The sequence below is a fragment of the Branchiostoma floridae genome, chromosome 7 (assembly GCF_000003815.2).
Source record: "Branchiostoma floridae strain S238N-H82 chromosome 7, Bfl_VNyyK, whole genome shotgun sequence".
Lineage (NCBI taxonomy): Eukaryota > Metazoa > Chordata > Leptocardii > Amphioxiformes > Branchiostomatidae > Branchiostoma > Branchiostoma floridae.
In genome coordinates, this window is record NC_049985.1 from 3,560,942 (window position 1) to 3,580,277 (window position 19,336).

Consider the following 19,336-nt stretch of genomic DNA (forward strand, 5'->3'; position numbering starts at 1 on the left):
TTTCTCAGATTTAGGCCACTCCACCTAAATTTGTTGGTTCTCGGATTGAAAGAATATACTGCAGAAGAGGAATATTGTTATAAATTTAACATAGAGCCAGAAGACTGTAACGTTACCTTGGTGCACAAAGTTTTAGGAAGTCACTATTAACGCTAGTTCACCTTTATCCGTTGGGTAACCTATATCCGTTGCTTTTAAAAAAAGGTTATTTGGGGATATCACGTTGCAGTTTAAAATTGCAATATTTTCTGTACATTGCAGTTTAAAACTACCGCCCGTCGACTTCATGTGCCTAAAAACCCTGTTTTGAAAAACAACGGATATAGGTTACCCCGCGGATAAAAGTGAACTAGCGTTATACTCCTATCTGTTACTTAATAGTTACCTGTACGTAGACTAGACCTCTGACCCCCATGTTCAAAACCTACAAGTTTAACTTATTCTACTCAAGAAGGTTTGTCTTAAGGCTTAGTCTTGTTGTTTCGTTTGAGGTATACGCTAACCATGATGATTTGAGTTAATTATGTGTATGTGTATGTGAGATGTGTAAATGTAATGCTAGTTCACCTTTATCCGTGGGGTGACCTTTATCCGTTGTCTTTAAAAACAGCACATTTAGGAGTATCAAGTCTGCGGACAGTGGTTTTAAATTTGCAGTATTTTCAAAATGTTCTGATTTGAAACCACTGTCTGTCGACTTCATATCCCTAAATACGTTTTTTCTTACAAACAACGAATATAGGTTACCCTTGGGTAAAGGTGAACCAGCGTTAGGTTTGCATTGGCACCCAATATAAGCTGCCTGGGTTTGCCATGTGTTTCATTGGTTGCAATCTCAAAAAATTAAAATACTCTTAGCACTGTGGAGATCGATACATGTATATTGGACTTGGAGCTCCCGATGGTTTGGTTCTCAGGCTCTGATTGCCCTTACCATCATTCCACTACAGTTTGTTTAACCTGTCATGATTCAGTGACTTTGTTTGTCCCCAGAGAACCAACCAAGCAAATAATCAACCGTCTCAAGTGCCTTTTATTAACTGCTAGATTAACTGATGTTTTCTATTAAGTGCAGAAATGGATTGCTGTTGTCTCTTCGAACCTTTGACTGTTTGTTGTGACTGATTTGTTTTGTCCCAATATTTAACATCAGCTTGTACCCTTTTCTTGTTTTTGCATTTTGACAGAAATGTAAGTAAAACATACTTTCAGATGTTTCATTGCCACTTTCTGATATACATGTATAATGCATGGATTTCACAGGGTTCTTTGAAAAACAGCTTTTTAAAAATCATCGTTCAATGAATAATTGGTGTTGTACCTTTCAGCATGTAAAAATAATGTTGCATTGTTGTAGGGTTGCAGCAAATGACTTTAACATTACACAAATCCTTAGTTTGGGCCTGTTTGTTGAGAATCAACATGCAATCAAAGGGTAATTATGAAAGTGTGTGTTACTAATTACCAATTAGGCTGCCAATTTCTGTCACACAACAAGCGGTCATGTTTTGTGCAGTTGCTGAGAGATAATGATGGCTCCTTGTGGCGGAGGTCACGACACTCAGACCCACTTCCCATGACAGGAGCCTTCCTTTGTTGTCTTTACGACTTGAAACAGCGCTGACCCACCGTGGCCACCGGTCAACCGAGAACCCCGGTGTGTGCTTGTGGCTTTCACTATCATGGAACACTGCAGAGGGTGTCATCAGTAACTTATGATCTGTGCCAAGCCTCAAAGATTTGTCTGTGACAATGTTTTGTTCTTCTGTTTCTTCCTTGATTTACAATGGTAACATTGATGATACAGGTACTTTGGAAAGTGTTTTCTACCTAATATATGTAACATTACAGTCTAATGTTACATCATGGAATGAGTGTAATGTTGTGATTTAGTCACAGTTAGATTAAACCGAGAAAAGTGGAATTCCAAAACTAAAACTGAGCTCTTAACACTGGTTTTACTTGCCACTGATATCCTTCCGTTCTCTTGTGTTCTTTACGGGGTGATTCAGTTTGACCTTTGTTAGACAAGGTCTTTGGGTTGGAAACTAGAAAATTGAACTGACAGAATTGCTCACAGTGGGTCTAATTTCTTTTTTCACTACAAAGAAATTCCAATCATTTTTTACTACAAAGAACACCAATTTCGTGTCGAAACCAATCAGTTATGAATTTTACTGGAACTACATGACATTGTATATGTGCCTTGAATTTTCTTCAAGCATTTTTTATCCTGAATAAAGTTTTGAGTCACTCTGTATCTTATCTACCAGTATTCATTTGACAAAACTGAAAGTAATCATGTTTTGTGTATCATTTTCCAACCCTGGAGGCCCCGCACTGGCCAAATCCTCCAGCTTTGCAAACAGCTTTAACTCAATACCTTCAACAGGATAGAGAAAAGAAGATTACTTTTTCCCCTTTTGACAGGATTTCGCACTGGCCGGATTAAGAAAATCAGATTTGCAAAGAATAACATCTCCCGGGAAGAAAGTATGGGGCCCTGCTAAACTCACCGACCAGAAAATCTGACCACCTTGAGGGCCCTGGGAAAAGGAAAATATTGATAATTCAGTGAGACGAGGAGAATAGAGTTGGAAGTGAAGTATGTACAACTTTTATTAACATAACAAAGACGAGACGGCATGAGGCTGAAGCTTGAGTGCGTATGGAATGGGAGGAATTGATGTAACGGTGCTTGTCTTTTAGCATAACAAAAGTTGCTTAACGCTGTCACAACAAACCACCATTGTCCCATTGCTCTTCAGTTGAGCTGGCTTTCTCCAAATTCACTCGATGCATACACTATTTCATAGTTCACCAAAGGCCACTCCAGTTTGATTTCTAGGTTCTCAGATTCTTAGAAAATATGCTTAATTTGAGAAACATGACAGAATTAAAGCATGAGGACCAGGTTTATATCTTGGCACACTCAGTTTTATGCTGTGAATACAGTCAGATTGAAGTTTTCCTCCCTGTTTTGTGCTCCACTTGCTATTTTTTTCACCTCAAAATGTCTGAAAACCAAGGAAGTAAATTGGAGTAGCCCAAAGTGTGCAAGCGACACAGGCTACAGATCATCGTTCCTCAAAAGAGAGAGTTTGTAGGATGAACATCATGCTATAAACAAGGTGACAAATCTATTCACAATTTCATATCATTCAACAACAACATTAACATTAAGCTTTCATCACAAAAAAATATAGTGGATTCAAGTACTAATTTGCAACCTATTCGGCGTAGTGCGTCACAAAAATAGTGTGCCTGTACAAATTTCAGTTTTTCCAACATATCAAATCTGATTCTTTAATAGCTTTCTCTCTCAATATCCTTTAAATACTATCATAATTTTATTGAAAATGAGCCATAACTTGCAGCAGAACCCTCACGGGATGTTGTAAGCATTTGTGTGATGAGGAGCAGATTGAAGAGAGGCAATGCTTTGGTCCAACAATACAAAGCAAACGTTACAATAGACTCTGCACATCTTATAATTTACATTTCCACTGCTTATAGCAAGTGTCTCTTCAATTTTCACAGATAATAGCGATCTTTAATATGTAATGTTGACCAACGATTTTGATGATTTTCATTCATCCCTGTGCTGTTGAGGTGAGAGCTTCTCCCTGTAGCGGCCCTTTTAAAACTTTCTTTTGTACATTTCACATATTCTCCAAGCAGACATAGGAGTTGGAGTTGTTTTGAGCACATTTGGTGGTGTTTTTGTCTTTCTGGAGATCGTCTGTACATTTTTCTGGACGGCCACATTTTTTTACAGCCAGATAGGTGACTGTAAGAAATGTGCTCCTTCAGAAAAACTGTAAGGAAAAATTGTCAGGAGAAAACACTCAGAGATATCTCTGCATGCATATAACTGCATGCTGTGTTTCTCCTGAATTTCCCCTGTGCTTCGACTGTTGAACCAAGCTTTGGATAATCTGCCAATTAGGCTCAAAACATGCCCAACTGCTACATCTGCTTGGAGAGATTACATTACACATAGGTCCATTAAGAACCAGTCTCTGTTGTGCGAGGGCTATAGCGTGCTCGTCGGACTTTGCCGTACAGCGTCCAATAAATCCACCATGTCTCGACCATGGTACAAACTCGGTTCGTGGCTGTCGTCTGAACTCGCTGCACTCAGCCGACTGTTCATGGTACTCCTTATGGTGCCGTGCGGATCAAACGTGCTCAAGCACAGCGGCTTCTTGCTCATTCTCGGCCCCTCGTGGCCTGTAAATCTTGGGTCGTCGTAGTAAGGAACATATTTTATGTTTTCCTCGGGGTTGTCCAGGTTTTTGTGACTCGGGGACGTGTACGCGTGCCCGGAGGGCGACGGCCTCTGGTCCGAGAAAGTCACGTGGTGGTTCTTCCTGCTGTTTGACACGTTTTCTCGCGGTTGATTCGCGATGTGGTTCATCACTTCGTTGTGCAGGTCCTTAACACGACCCAGGATTTTCAGGTTTTCGGGGCTGTGGAGTTTGTGGTTGGGGGAGAGGTTTTTCGAGGCCTTGACGATGTTACTCGGGTGAGTAGGGGAAGAACGGCTGTTTCCAGTAGTGCTTGGATTGGGGATATGGTTGTTTGGGGGAACCGGCATCCAGCATCGGTCGGAATGTCCAAGGATGCGACACTCCGAGGTGCACCGGGACAGGACGGTAGTAGGGGGCGGCGGCGGCGGCAGGTCTGGTTCTGTGTGAGGAAAAAGAAAGAAAGAGTGTCAGAAAAAAAATGGTCAACATCATCATTCATCCGGGTTTCACCAGCAAAGGTTTGTCATAGTCAGAAAATTGTAGAATGGATTCACAGTTAGGCCACACCAGCAGAGGAAAGCCAAATGAGATTGTAGTGACTCAAATAGGAAATTAATGTAGAAAATGTTGATGTATTTGAGTATTTCAATCTGGTTGTATTTCCTTTTTTTCTACAGATTGTCTTTGACTTGGAAATGACCAAAAAAACATTGGACATGATCTTTTTGTCATAGTTTTCTTTATTTGTTCCTCTACTGATTTTTGTTTTACTCCAACGATTCCTTCAACCATGTTCATGACTGGTGTTACCTCAACATGTTCATCATAAAATAAAATTCATCACAAAATGAATTTATGATCTCTTGCAGCAGCATTTCTTGTGTTATGCATATATAATGTAAGATACTGAGCTTATAACAGTGTATGAACTGAAAAAAAAATGATGAGAGTTAAAGAGGTGTAAGTCCCAGATGTAACTGTGGTAAACTAATTTATTTCCACCAGGTAAGAATATTAAGAAAGGAAACAGTGCGATCACCATTATTTGTTGCAGAGCCTTTAGAAATCTTGTTAAGACCACACCAATTTCTTGCCTTAGTTCTGGGACAGATGAGTAAGCTTTAAAATTTCTTTAGGCTATTTTTCAAAGGTTAGCATATTCTTAAGAAGTCTGAGAACCAAGACATGAAATTGGTGTGGCCTTTAGAGTGTTTATTTCAGAGAGTTATGGTTGAAGTTATTTCTTTTATCGTGGGTCACCATTTAGGGTAAGTGGAGGAAGGGTAAAACTTCTGAAACAAAACAAAAAGGTTGTGGTTATTTTTCGGGAGAGGTCGAGGAGGGGGTAAAAATCATCATGATGTATCATGCCTTGGGGGACTGTAGGAGTCGTAGTTTGAACTGAAAGTCCCGAGGTGTTGTCGCCCCCTCATAGGTTGCACCACAACGCATCGTCCTGGAAACCTCCTACCTGTATATGTGGGAACATGTTGGAGGCCTTCATTGTAATTTCTTTCATGATCATTTTGGAAGAGATGCCTCCAATGGTGTCCAAGATGGCCTTAAACTTAAGTGGCAAGGTGGTCTTGTGGTTAGGGTTGACTTAGAATCTAAATGTTCTGACAAAGAACCCTTAGCAGCCTGCAATGTTGTGCCCTAGGTAGGGAAAGGCAGTTTTCATCTATTTCTTGAATAGAAACATGGAAGCAACATTATAACATCTATTCTAAGCTTTGGGTAACAGGGAAGTGGGGTTTTGCCATCACACTCTAGTTCCTACTCCCATTGACAGGTGTTGCCGGTTTTCTACACGGAGTACAAAGAGTTTAATGAACACTCTAAAGACTGAAGAACAGTGACCCCTATCAGAAGGGAGCAACTCAGAGATGAGACCACTGACAAGTGGGCCGAGATTCGAACCCCAAACCATTTGATCCAGAAGTGGGGGTTACTCAGCGCTAGATCGTGGCTTTGTTACGTGGAGGGCTTTGTTAACCGCAGCTGCATCTGTCCCTGCTCATCCCACCGCTATTATCACCCCTGGACATCTCAAAATTGGTCCGACCCCAGCCAGTGAGGGATGCGACGGACAATGGCTTCGCGTCCTCATGTATTTTCATGAGGCCCGGAGGTTGGTAAGGGGGACCAGACGTACCAATTTTCCCGGCTGGGAGCGAGCGAAACCGGTCCTCAAAAATTCTCCACACACCTTGGCGCTGTTTTGTTAACGTCCGACGCTCGCAGATAATTGAGCTGTTTGTTATAGAAAACACTGAAGTCGAACATTTGGTGGAACGACAAAGGATAAGAAAGGGCCAAGCTGTTTTACCTCGCACACACCTGCCCATGCGGCGAGGCTCGGCGCGACGATGCTCGAGTTAAGGTGCCCATTACTGCTTACTCAACCTCGCAACCTGATGAGTATCTAAAGACCCAGGAATTTAAGAGACAGATGTCCCCCATTGATGGGGATAAAATTAAAGGGTAGCACTCCGCTCGACGATGTGTTCGGTTCCCCATTACCGTGCGAAGACGAGAATGAGCAAGACATCATACCGGCCGTCCTATTACGGTTCACCCAAGCAAAACAAGTAACGAGGCTGTAATAACACTGGAATTGAGGGGCAAAGGCACACTGCGTTTGCTAACATTTCTCCTGTATGTAAAAATGGTGTATGGTGCAAAATTCAAAGAAAATCACACCTTCAAACATATCTCTGTAACTTCGATGTTGCCGATTTTACAGCAATTCTTGCAGATTAGACCAATTTTGGTTGTCGATTGGCAGCTACAAAACATCATTTTTCAAGCGTGACTCCATCTCGTGTCCTATTCATGAACTCAATCAGAAAGAGAGAGACATGTAACTAAGACAGATGAGTTGCTCTAGACAGCCAATAAAGCCACGCTTCCCTCTTCTGAATAGAGATTTTCAAGGCCAGATGGCCTGCGATTCGAAATTAGGGATTACAACTGTCATTTTAAAGAAATACCTCTACAATAAAAGTGATTGTATGACATGAAGTGTTGTAAATACATTTCAAGTCAGCAGATTTAACCATCAGTTTGCTAAGGCAGCCAGTTTCGCACCAAATTTGTATCAGATATTGGGTTAGGCGGTAGGGAGAGGGTTAAGGAAAAATTGCAGGTGACTCAGTGTCAGACTCTATTTCTCTCTGTAACAGTATTACGAAAACCAATAAGGATTTGATGCTTATACAATGTAACACAGATCCTATACAGCTATCTCAGGGGCCCTGAATGGCGAAATTTTCATCATTATCGTCGTCTTCGGCAAACATGCCACAGATGAAATTGGTTTTACAGCATAATTATATTACCCCCGGCCGAATAGGCTTTGGTTTATAGGGCCTGCTCTGTCTACATTTTTATGGGCCATTCCATCTCATTTTGTGCATGAGTCATTTCCAAGCACAAGGAATATCCTGCGCAGGTGGCCAGTTAGGTTTCGACTGACATTTCCACTTCCTTTTGATACACTATAAAGTTTTATCTTGGGCGCTTGTATGACAGAAACTCCCGGTGCATACCGAATAACTCATCGAGACAGCTCTCGCAAAAGCACCGCTTTTAAAACAAACACTATCTAACTGTTGCCAGAGGGGGTACTAACAGTTATGTATGGTAATAACGTTCTAATTATAGCTACTGCACTGTATACTCAACGGTCCTGATTTGTGGTAAATGGGCACAAAGGGACTGACAGATAAATGATATATTTACAAAACTCAAACCTCTGTTCTTTATGTGTCCCTAATGTTCCAATAGATTCATCATACAATGTTTTCAAAATTAGTCTTTTCACAAGTTTTATGGTAAATCTTTAATTTCATTCTTTGGGGTTCATATTCTTTCCCTTTCTTTCAGCACTTTTTCTGCTGTTAGTGTTAGATAGTGGAATGGGGTCTCGGAAGAATCTCATCCATGAAATCAGGTGCGTGTGGACTAATAAATAAAATGACGCCTCCCACTGATACAGTAACTGCCCATATCCTGAGAGAGTTTTATCAACGAGGAGGCTCATATCCCACTTTAGGCTCCACCAATTTAATGACTTGGTTATTCCCAGATTTAAGAAAATGTTAAGCCAGACATTCAACATAAAAAAACAGTGTTTACATGTACATGTAGTCTGTAACTTCAGGTTGGTACACAAAATTGTTTGAAGGAATAACGTTAGTTACCCTTTATCCACAGGGTAACCTAAAGTATGTGATTGTCCATTTTCTAAAACTAGGTATTTACATTGGGATATCAAGACGAGGGACAGTGGTTTCAAACTGCAGACTTTTGAAACTTTAAACTATTGCAAGTTCAAACTACCGTCAACTTGGCATCCCCAGGGTATACCCTGATATAGGTTACCCCATGGATAAAGGTGAACCAGCGTTATAGTGACAAAATTAATTTTTCCTTCAGTCCTGCATTTGGATTGCATCGTATGCATTGAATTTTTGATTCGGAAAGTCTGAAATTGTGTAACCAGGAACACAAATTGGTGTTGTCTCATATTAAGAAGTCCAATTTGAGGTGTTTATTTCCGGTACACTTGTAAAAGGTTTGACGAGAAGGCTCAGCTTCTTTCATTTTGTTTTATCTCAGCCAAACCATCTCATTGGTCTGTAGCAGTCAGATGCAGCTTACTGCATCACTGCCTGTAAAAGAACAGGCAGATTTACAGTCTTTAATGACTTCCTGGAATAAAACAGTATCCGAGTTTCTGATTTTGTCTTTTAGGATCTGCACTGTTTCTGTATTCTTCAGAAGTACAGTACTTCTGAAGAATAATTCACCATAAGTGAAGGAATAAGCAGATGCTTCATTCAATGACTTTCAAGATATGAAAGCTTGTTGTCATAAGCTATGAAAGCATTTCCCTCACGACAGAGGACGATGGAAGCTTGCTGCCTTATGTGCCTTACGGCACGGGAAGACCTAAGGACTAAGGTAAGGTAAGGTAATGAATAATGTCTAAGAGAAGGACATCTTTGCACAGGTAGATTGCAAAAGGGCAGGTTTGCACCAACAATGTCATGAACCTACTGATCTTGCAATATCTTGCAACTGAACTGAACCAAGACAAAACTCTAAATCCCTTGAAACTATTATAAAAAGATGTATTTTATGGCCACAGTCTTTGATATACAGTCCAAGCTGGTGACAGACTTCCTAACTGACAACTACATGTCTTCTGTCGCCTCATTTTGAACTTCTGAACAGCTCCCCACCAAATTTGCAGTCTTGAACGTGAGCATCGTAAATCAGATCCAGGAAGGGCACCGTTTCACGAGGTAGTGATTCCCTTTACGATATCCTTAAACTAGCGAGAACCCGCCTTTATTTCTCTCTCCTGATACAGTTAAGAGAGAATGTCACATCTGCATTCTACGGGAGAACTGAGGGACCGCGCGGAGAATCCTTGATGATTCCTTCAAGCAACCGACAAGATACTTGAAGTGTGATTTATACCCACCTTTGTCAGTAGGGTTTTCTCTCATTATACACCTGTATGCATGGCTATCTCGGGGATCCTTGGAGAGTATAAGAATGCCTTATCATATTTCAGAACTGGAATACTGAGTCTTTATTGACCTGGAACAAGTTTGAAAAGGTCTTCTACACCTACTTGTACAAACACAGAAAGAAGTTAAAAATATACAAGTACAAAGGTGTGTATTTATCTGTTCATATTTCATAACTGGAATGCTTGATTATATGGAATATTTGAAGTCTTGATTGACAAGGCATAAGTATGAAAAGGTTTCTACACCTGTATACACAGGAAGAAATAAAAGTTATAGTTACAAGTTGTGTATCTATTCTGCTCCAGTAATCATAAGAAGAAATAAGCTAACATTAAATCACCACCCAGAGCCTCAGCGCTACAAAGACACAAATTCATCCCCCGCATGAGCAGCGAGAAGACAGTTCAACCATGTATGTCAGCCTGCATTTATACAAGTACAAATTTGTGTATCTATCTGATCTCCAGTAATCAGATGATATTTCATGATCGGAAGAGCTACACTAAATTATCACCCAGAGCCTCACTGACTGCTTCAGATGCTACAAAGACACAAATTCAACCCAACTCCCCCGCACAGCAACAAGACAGTTCTTCCACGCATGTCGGCCCTGCTGGAGCAAAAATCGACCCCTCAAATCCATCCACTTCATGTTTTTGTATTGCCACACCCCGAGCCCTTGACTCCTGGTCAAGTGCACAGACTCGGCCAATGACTTTGTGATGCCGTAATGCTTTGGTAATGGATGTACCTGTGTCTCCATGCATGAATGCCTCTCCGGCTCAGGCCTTTTGAAAACGGCGTCGCTCGCAGCGGAGAGCCCGCAAAAGATGAGATTTGTCATTGCCAAGATCTTTTTGGAACTTAACCTTTTTGCACTCTGCTATCAGAACCCCATCTACGCACCACACATCATCAGCCCCAAATGGCCTTGTAAAAGATGGCCTTTAAACGTGTCTTCAAGAGCGGACTCTTTTTTAGTACTCTGGGCGATTCAGGTTCCTATTCACTCTGCTGCGGCGCAAGGCCACAAAAATAATGGTTCTTTAAACAAAATTAACAAGGACTAACTCTTTCTGATTCAGGTTTCCTCTAACTTTTATCATTTCCACCTGTTAAGAGATCCCCCAACAGAATGCCTCCTTCCACCATCACACCACAATCAACATTCCCTGCTTGACTCTCCTATTCCCCACGCCTGTCTAAGCTTTGACGGCAACTCGGGTAATCCCAGGGCACGAGTCGGCTTTGCAATCCGCTTTGCTTCGTCGGGAAATCAGCCGATAAGAAATGGTAGCATAATTCCCGGTTTATTGTGTGTTCGGGCCTTATGTGGTGTGCTTTGCTAATAAGGCGGCCGGGATAAGCTGATGCATTGATCCTCCCCTGTCCGCAAATGAGTCCGAAGCTTGCCGGGCCCAAGACGCAAGCCCCTGGCTACCTATAGCGACGGATCAGTCTTCATTTGGAAATGGTGGAATTCCATTTTGCCATCGATAATAGCACACTTCTTGCATCGGGCAATTTGTCTTCATGCGCGCTTCAGTGGGCAGCATCAGGGAGGGTTTCAAATCTTAAGACATGCTCCTAGAAGGAATCATTTTGCTAGGATGTGTAAACTGACAAGATCTTGTTGCGCAAAGAATCACCTTGCAGGAGTCATTAGAATTTTATGCATCTCTGATACATCCCCAAACCTGGCTGTAAAACGTTTGGCTCAGGTCAATAAAGAGGATGGAAATCTGCAATTCACCAGGCAGAAAGATGCTCAGATCCTTTCAGTTTGTTGGTATATTGATTTTGCCATATAAGCTGTGATAAGCTGGGAAGGAGGAATGCAGCGACAATTCGCCAACGAAACGGCACCCTCGAAAGAAAAGTGTTTTCAACCGACGGGCAGTTTGGCTTACGTAAAACGCTCCTGATTCGCTAATGGCCACGGTCCGCCGACCTGGCGCAAATCTAAGGATCAATGCGATCTGAAAGCCGGAATGATTTTATTGCCGCATTCACCACCATGAAGATACCCTTCTGGACATGTGATGTAATCTTCTTTTTTTTTGTTGAGGAAATTGAAACTTATGGGTTGATCCCTCTGATGAGAGGAGCGTTCCGATCGTCCCATCTCCTCCTCCATGGAATCTAAATTGCAGAATTCCTGGTCCCCTAGTACTGCAGATGAGGGGAAGTATTTACATATTGTCGTTGAGAATCGATGCCCACTGATTTATGATACATCAATAAGAAATCCCTCCGATGCCGACTGCCTACTGATGCAGCCTCTTCTCTATTCATTGCCTTCAGCTCTGAGAAGTGCAGCACTTTGATGAAGGCAGGGGAGGAGTCCCCCCGAGCTGGGCCGGGAAACAAAGGATCGATCGGCCGTCCCAGTTCCTACATATTTCTTAGCTTCGATCTTGATGAAGAATGCATGTAGTGTTGCGCCGATGCGCAGGCTGTTACCTCAATGTTATCAGGGCCGGCACAGTGTGGATGCGCCGCGCCTCCAAAACCTGCTGAATCCACAAGATAACCATTAAGTTTCCTTGCAGCATCCTAAGAAATGGATTACGGGGAAGCAAAACGCACCTTCACCTCCTCCATACAAATGTGCTACACATTACGGAATCATCGACGATGAGCGTCTTTTGATAAGGACGGGCGAGAAGTAAGAGCGGAAAATTCTCGGGGTGTGGTCGGGGAGACCTCGGTGTTAATCTGCTTCACAAATTACTCTTTGAAAGATCAATTACGCTGAGCATGTTCTCGTCGATACAGCCCTGCCGGAGAGCAGGTTAACCTCTTAATATGCTAACGGTCTGATCACCTACTGCACACATCTAGGAGGGGCGGAAAGCTGTTTTCTGATCTCTAGATTAAAAAGAACTAGGAATCTTTTCCTATATATGACGTTGATTGTGCATGTGCAGAAGCAATTAAAAAACTGTAGCTGTTGATCTGTACTGTACATATCTAGGACATATAGGATGGGCAGAAAGCTTTTCTGTTTGCTGCAAAGATGTGTGTATACTTCAAGATCAAGAATCATTTCCTATGATGTTGATGGTGCTGTATAATTATTGCCATGTTTCTCATAAGCAATTTAAGAACTGTAGGTGTTGATCCAAAAGGCTGATCTCTACACAATGTTTATCTCTACCTAATTTGCAAATAACATGATTTTTCAATACATGAAAGACCAGGAAACTTTTTTTGTCTGATGTTGATAATCTGTTTGTTGCAATTGCTGTTCCTCAGTGGCACTGATTGAAATGCGAGCTGATGATCTACGGTGCTGAAAGACCAGACGTCATCGAAATACCAACTCCAGCACCTATGAATGGTGTCCTACTGTCTATTCTCCGATACTGAATGAGCTAATTTGCTGCAGTAAATGAGAACTTGTCAACATCCCTCTTCAATCTCACAACCTATTAGCAGATCCACGAAAGACACATTCTTGATTCGGCGAGTAACTATGCAGCGCGGCAAATATTGTACCTAGCATGCCAGTTTGTTATTCTTCAAACGCTTGCCGCAGCATAAAGCTATCATAATTAGAAATCTTTGTCAAAAAGTTTCTAAAGATCATACCATCAGAATGGTTTGGAAGGGGGTAGATATATGAAGTTTTATATAATACAATATTTAATGGTTGATGGAGAGAGAGAAAGAGAGAGAGAGAGAAATTAATCATCATGCTTATCTCACTTCAAAAAACTTAAAAGTAAAAAAAAATTGAGTCCATAAAGATACAAGCACTGAGACTATTACAAGGGAATACTGCAATTCCTAAAGCTGGGCCTTATTGATTTACTAATGGACAGATGGTTATCAAGGTAGTAGGTCTTAATCCTTCTAACTGGCTTTCCAACCCTGTTTCAAAATTGGAAAGCCTTGAGAACATCTTTTGTCTAAGTACAAATTTTGTTTCAGATTTTTCTCTTTTATGTGCTAAATGGAGCAGAATTTCCCCCTGGGGTTGGATCATTGATTGTTTTTAGGTTGAATATTCAATGGCAGATCGGTTTGATCAAGACCCAGCTTCTTTTGAAGTTGATCCGACTTATTCCGTCCGGAGTTCTTGCCTAAGCCATCAGAAAATTGTGTGCATCGAACTGAAAAAGTAGGTTTTACGTTGTAACAAATGAGGCGGTGGCTTGTTTCTTTTTTAATCCATGGCAGCAGCCATTCTGGCCACCCAGGCAAAAGATTTCACAGCAAAAAAAAAATTCATAAGACCAGGACATGATCCTGCATAATTCATATTGCAATGTAGAAAAAAGAATTACTGTATGTGATGCCTACTGAAAGCCATCAAGTTATCTTTTTGGCGGGTCAATCTTAATTTATTTTAAGCGTTTCTACTACGTATGTGGAGTTCTTATTACAGAATCTGCAGTTTGTTGCAATCATTGTTAAAAGAACACTCATAAAATGGCTCATTGTAAAAAGACCCAAAATTACTTGCAAGTTTCCTTCTTTTCTGCATTTGCACATCATATAATTGAGCTCTCCAAATTGTGTTTGATTTGTGTTCGATTGAATGGCCCTGGAAGGTAAGCATTCTCTTTTTATTAAACAAAGAAGAAGCTGAAATTGCTTGTTACTTTCTTTTTTCTGCCCTCTCTCATCATATTGAGCTCTCAGAAAAGCACGTCATGCATGTAATCAAGTTTCCGTGACCCAATTTGTAAAACAGCGCTCCTTCAGCAGCCAAAGGAAAACTATTTCGTACACCTCCCTAGGACCGACGACCTGTGTAGGGTTCACTCCTGGAGGCTTGCTACCAGACGGGCCGTGGCATCGAGGGTCCCCAATTGGTCATCCGATTCTCATACCAACCCGTCGGGTCAATACTCAATTTATATCAAAATGCCAGGTCGATCCACCTGTCTGTAGGCCGCCAGGGCTATCAGGCGCACGGCAAACTTTTCCACAGATTAAAAATATCTCGGAAGGCTGCCAACTCAAGATAAGATATCCACTAGAAATAAGGCTTGACAAAAGGGAAGGGAAAGGTTTAACTCTTAGATTGCTAAGGGCCATGTGTAAAAAAAACTCCGTCTAAAATAATTAGCCATGACACATGGAGTGTTAATTTGTAACCTGAGCTGTCTGAAGTGCAGATTTATTGGGGGCATCATTTGTAGAAATTTGCTCATTTAAGCCCTGTTCATACTAAGCTTGCCAAATCGGATTTTGATTTTGATTGTCATATATAGGCTGGCCACCTAAAATGATCGGATCAAATTCTTTAAACTCTGAATTCCCGAGAAACATGCTTTTGTATGGCCAAAAGCTCCTTGCTTCCATAGTTTGCTTTGGGGATCTTTTCTTGCCGTGCATTGTTATGGTTTGAATTGACCACGAAATTGAGTCTGAATCAGAATGCACACTGCATTATGTAGGAGTCAACAATACCTCTAGTGCCATTCATACGCAGATCGTCTTAATCTTAAATGCAGACCGTAATGCATTCAGCGGCAATTATCAGATATTACTTAATATCAAAACTGTTTTAGATTTCACTCAAGGAGCTATCACAGAACGGAAGTCTGCGCTATCATTGCTCTGGGACCACTGGCGTGTGATATTTGGGCCATTTCTGGACCGATTGCGGCTCTATCTTATCTGTGTAGCCCTCGGTGTCAAATGCGAAATCAACATTGGGAAATATCAGTGCAGCATGCTGGCGCAAAATCAAATAGCGATTTGCCGAGAGAACCACAAGTGTGGCTATCAGGTCAATACGCCATTAATGTCTGAGTGCACAAGATTTTTCACTGTCGAGGCACAGGTGCTTCGGGGTTGCAGCTTTCAGCTTCAAATCATAATTTCATATATTCGGGATCCATCGACTGCTCGGCTGAGTGTTGCCATGTTTGTTATGGCCCTCGAAGAGCGCTCTCGAAGAAGGACAAAGCACCCAGCTGGCGTCACAAGGCCATCGTCGTATTAAATGGTGGGATTTTCGACTCTGCCACGGGTCAGAGACTCCTGCACATTTTCCGGCATCATTTTCAATTTAGATACCGAGGCCCATTCCCTCCCATGCCTCCGTGCTTCCTACGGAATACTAATAACCCAAGCAGTCTTGCAAACTGTCTCCTTCCGCACACAGTGGTTGTACCTCACCTAATCAGCCTATTGTGCACCTCTTAGATCATGAAAGAAAATCTAATTGTACAGGTATAGTGTAGGTGTCACAATGATGCGATTATGATAGATCTGCGTTTGTGTAAAGAAACAGGAATTGATTTAATAGCGGGCCAACTTTTATCTGCAATCCAATAGCGTGGCCCGCCATATGGTCCGTCTTTTAGATTCCGGTAATAGACCTTGCTTTCACTCTTATTGTCATCTTTGGATCAATGTCTGGCCATCAGCGCAGGTTGCGTTATTTCTCTTTGGAGCGATTAAGTATATTTCATTTCACAGTTTGAAATACGGGGTCAACGGTACGGGAACATACGCTACGCAGAATCTTTCCCCGAATGGTCATTCTATATCTTAAGGTTTCTCTAACTAGGTCACAGGTGATTGATAAATCTTGCTGCTATTAAAGGACCTTTTATGTCCAACCTGGGACAATTTGTAGAGGTGAACCGAAAAGGACAATCCCAGGCAAAAGAAAGTGTCATTTTCCAGAAACCGGAATGAATTTTTGGGAGATTACATTCCAATGATGGAGGGTTATGGCCAAAATCGTTTGTGGGAATCCATATCATTTCTGCCATGGGACTGATGCATCGCTGTCCCTAATGTGCCATCGATTGTATCCACAAAAATAAGATTTTTTTCCATTCTCTCAGTTGCCCAGGTAGCCAAAAGGCTGTCATTAGGGGCTAGCTGGAGAGTTAGGGACTGATTTTGCCAGGATGTATACACTTGTACTTATTGACAAGTCTGGTGAGGTCTTTGACTCACTCAAGGTATGGATCTACTTATAAAACATGGGACCTTTGGGGCAATGTCCCCTTCCAAGGATTTGCAAGTAAGACAAGTGTACTGGCGACCACCTCTGCATAGGAACCACTGGCCATGGTGCCCTGATTATTTTCCCCACTGTTCCAGTTGTTAGTCAACCCCTGTGTATAATGGCCACCTGTTCACATTGTTTCAGTGAGTGGTCACTATAGACAGGTTCGCCTTTACCTACATGTATCAGTAAAGAGAAAATACTGGCGATCAGAAAACCAACCGGAATTCGAACCCCCAACCTTGTGTTGTGGATTGCTGACTTCTTAGTCATGGCGCCAATGCGTTAGCCACTTCTCTTAATCTCAATCTTAATACGATGAACCTAGTGCCCGCTGACCACTCTTAACCCAATTCTCGATAATAAGAACATAAACCAGATCTAACGTAATGAGATTAGCAAATGCCAGGCTTAGTGCCACAAGGTATGTCAATCTCGGGGCACACAATTAGCCTGGGTGCCATCCTGCTTAGCTTGTGTCTGCTCTGGTAGTCACATATAGTTGGAGGGTGCAACTGTTGGAGCAGACACAAACTAACCTGGGTTGCACTTATGCTAAAAGACAGTTGAGCCATCAGGACAGTTGTGGAGAGTTTGTATCCTGGCCAGGACCAATCTTGCACTTCTTGCCAATGGAGTTATCAAACACTGACTTGCAGTTGCAGCCGCATATGAGCATGCTCTGTCTATGAGCTATTCATATGGTGTATTCATATCTCGGGCGACATGCAGCTATCATTGAAAACCATTGGTGGACCTACCATGTTAATTCTGTAGATAATGCGTTGATAGCCTATTTCTTTATTGTCAAGACAAATTAGTTAGATTTTCCCATTTTGGAGGTCCTTAGATATCAAATAATTTACTTTGTGATGGCAAAGTGACGAATTCCCACCATCACACACATACATGTATGTTAAACTGTTTGGACGTTAAGTGGTGATCATTCGGGCCCGCCTCTAAACTACCCAGTCTTTGTGTACTCTCCACCTCTGATGGCCATAGTTCTGGGACAAGGCTATTAAAAGAGCCGAGAAGACAAAGAATCGGCCATTTCCACTCGCGGCCATTAGCTCAGTGATGTACCCTGCCTGGGAAATGAAGACTGAACCCGCCAATTTGGGGTTAGTTTAGATCTCAATGAAGATAGAGCGAGAAATGTCCTCAGGCTAGATGCTCTGCGTGAGAAGGATTGCCGACGTCAAGGTTAGACAATTTGGAAGCCGACAACTTAGCGTCCATCAGAGCATAATGAATTAGATGACGAATGTGGAGTTATCGATGAAGACAGAAAAGGTAACCTCAAGCTATTTTGGCATGACGAAAATACGCGAGCAGCATAGTACCCAAATTATAAAAATAAGGGGCACCGGTGGCAGCCAGACGAGGCTCAAAAAGTATATTTTTGCGTTTATATCAGCATTAGATTAGGCAATGGGGACTACCATAGCACCCTCCTAACCAGGGCTGTCTTATAAGGGGACAGAAATTTCCTTGTTGGGACAAACAAAATTTCATCCTGCCCATCTGAAAAATCTGAACTTTATAAGTCAGACATGAAACTGATGAAAATATATTTTTGCAAAGCTTTAATAAAAGCACAGAGTTGACAACAAAGATCAACAAAATGGGCTCAAAATAATGAGAGAGAGGAGACAGCCCGGCTACTCACATAACTTTTCTACTTCTATTTGTAGCGTGGGGGATTGCAATTCCCCTTTAGAGCACAGCACAGGTACATTCATACACAGTCTTTTCTATCAGTCTTCATTGACACGGGCAATCTACAGACTGGGAAATGGGAAAACATTCCACGTCTCGCAGCGATTGCCAAAAGACGTATTCATGGCGGCATTACTGGGAAGTGGGGGCATTTCGGGGCTCCCACTTTTTGCGAAAGTGGGAGTCGACCCCTTGACTTGAATCTCCGTGTGTTTGCGTTTTCACCCCGGGTGCCCACTTTGCACGTTGATTAAATGGTAAGAGGATGTACCACATAACTTTCCACCACTCGACGGGAGATGCCGAATACATCAGACACAACGACGGAGGTCAGGCCACGTACAACGTCGTAAAGGATTGCAATCATTCCGGGCTTGCGGGCGAAATGCCCCCGAACCACTTCACTCCACCGATCACACGTCAAATAGGGCTATTTACTCGTCCCAACAGTAACATCGTACCAGCTGAATTAGTCTGTCCACATTAGCTAAGGCAGATATTGGGAGGGAAAACATTGACCTTGGTAAAATCTTAATTCACATCAGACCTGCAAGATTGGCTCTGGCTAAAGACGCCTATTCAAGAAAGACAGTCTTTACCACATGGGGCAAATATCTGTTAATAGTCTGTGTAACACAAACTCTGCTGTCCAGGACTGTAACTGGCCCAGGCCGGCAGATGTTTGGCGGGCAGCTATAAGCGAGATTTGATCAGGCTACATATCTGTAAGCTAACTAAATTCTATTGAAAAGTTCTTTTCTGCAGATTCACTTTTCTTTTCACTGCACATAAGCCAGATGTTATTTTTGAGCTATGATTTACCAAAACGTAAA

General features: G+C 42.0%; 1 protein-coding gene across 2 annotated transcripts in view; it reads right to left on the minus strand.

Moving 5' to 3' along the window:
- Window positions 1-2,594: 2,594 nt before the first annotated feature.
- LOC118419444 (protocadherin-17-like) overlaps window positions 2,595-19,336 on the minus strand; it is a 48,801-nt gene continuing 32,059 nt past the window's right edge. Inside the window, exons 3-4 of one of the 2 annotated variants that reach the window (XM_035825814.1) lie at window positions 5,625-5,724; window positions 4,343-4,692 (exon numbers count right to left, since the gene is read on the minus strand). In XM_035825814.1, the coding sequence (XP_035681707.1) occupies window positions 4,521-4,692; window positions 5,625-5,724 (272 nt within the window). In that variant the 3' untranslated portion in view covers window positions 4,343-4,520. Of the gene's footprint in view, window positions 4,693-5,624; window positions 5,725-19,336 lie in introns of both variants that reach the window. The other variant, XM_035825813.1, reaches the window with a different exon arrangement.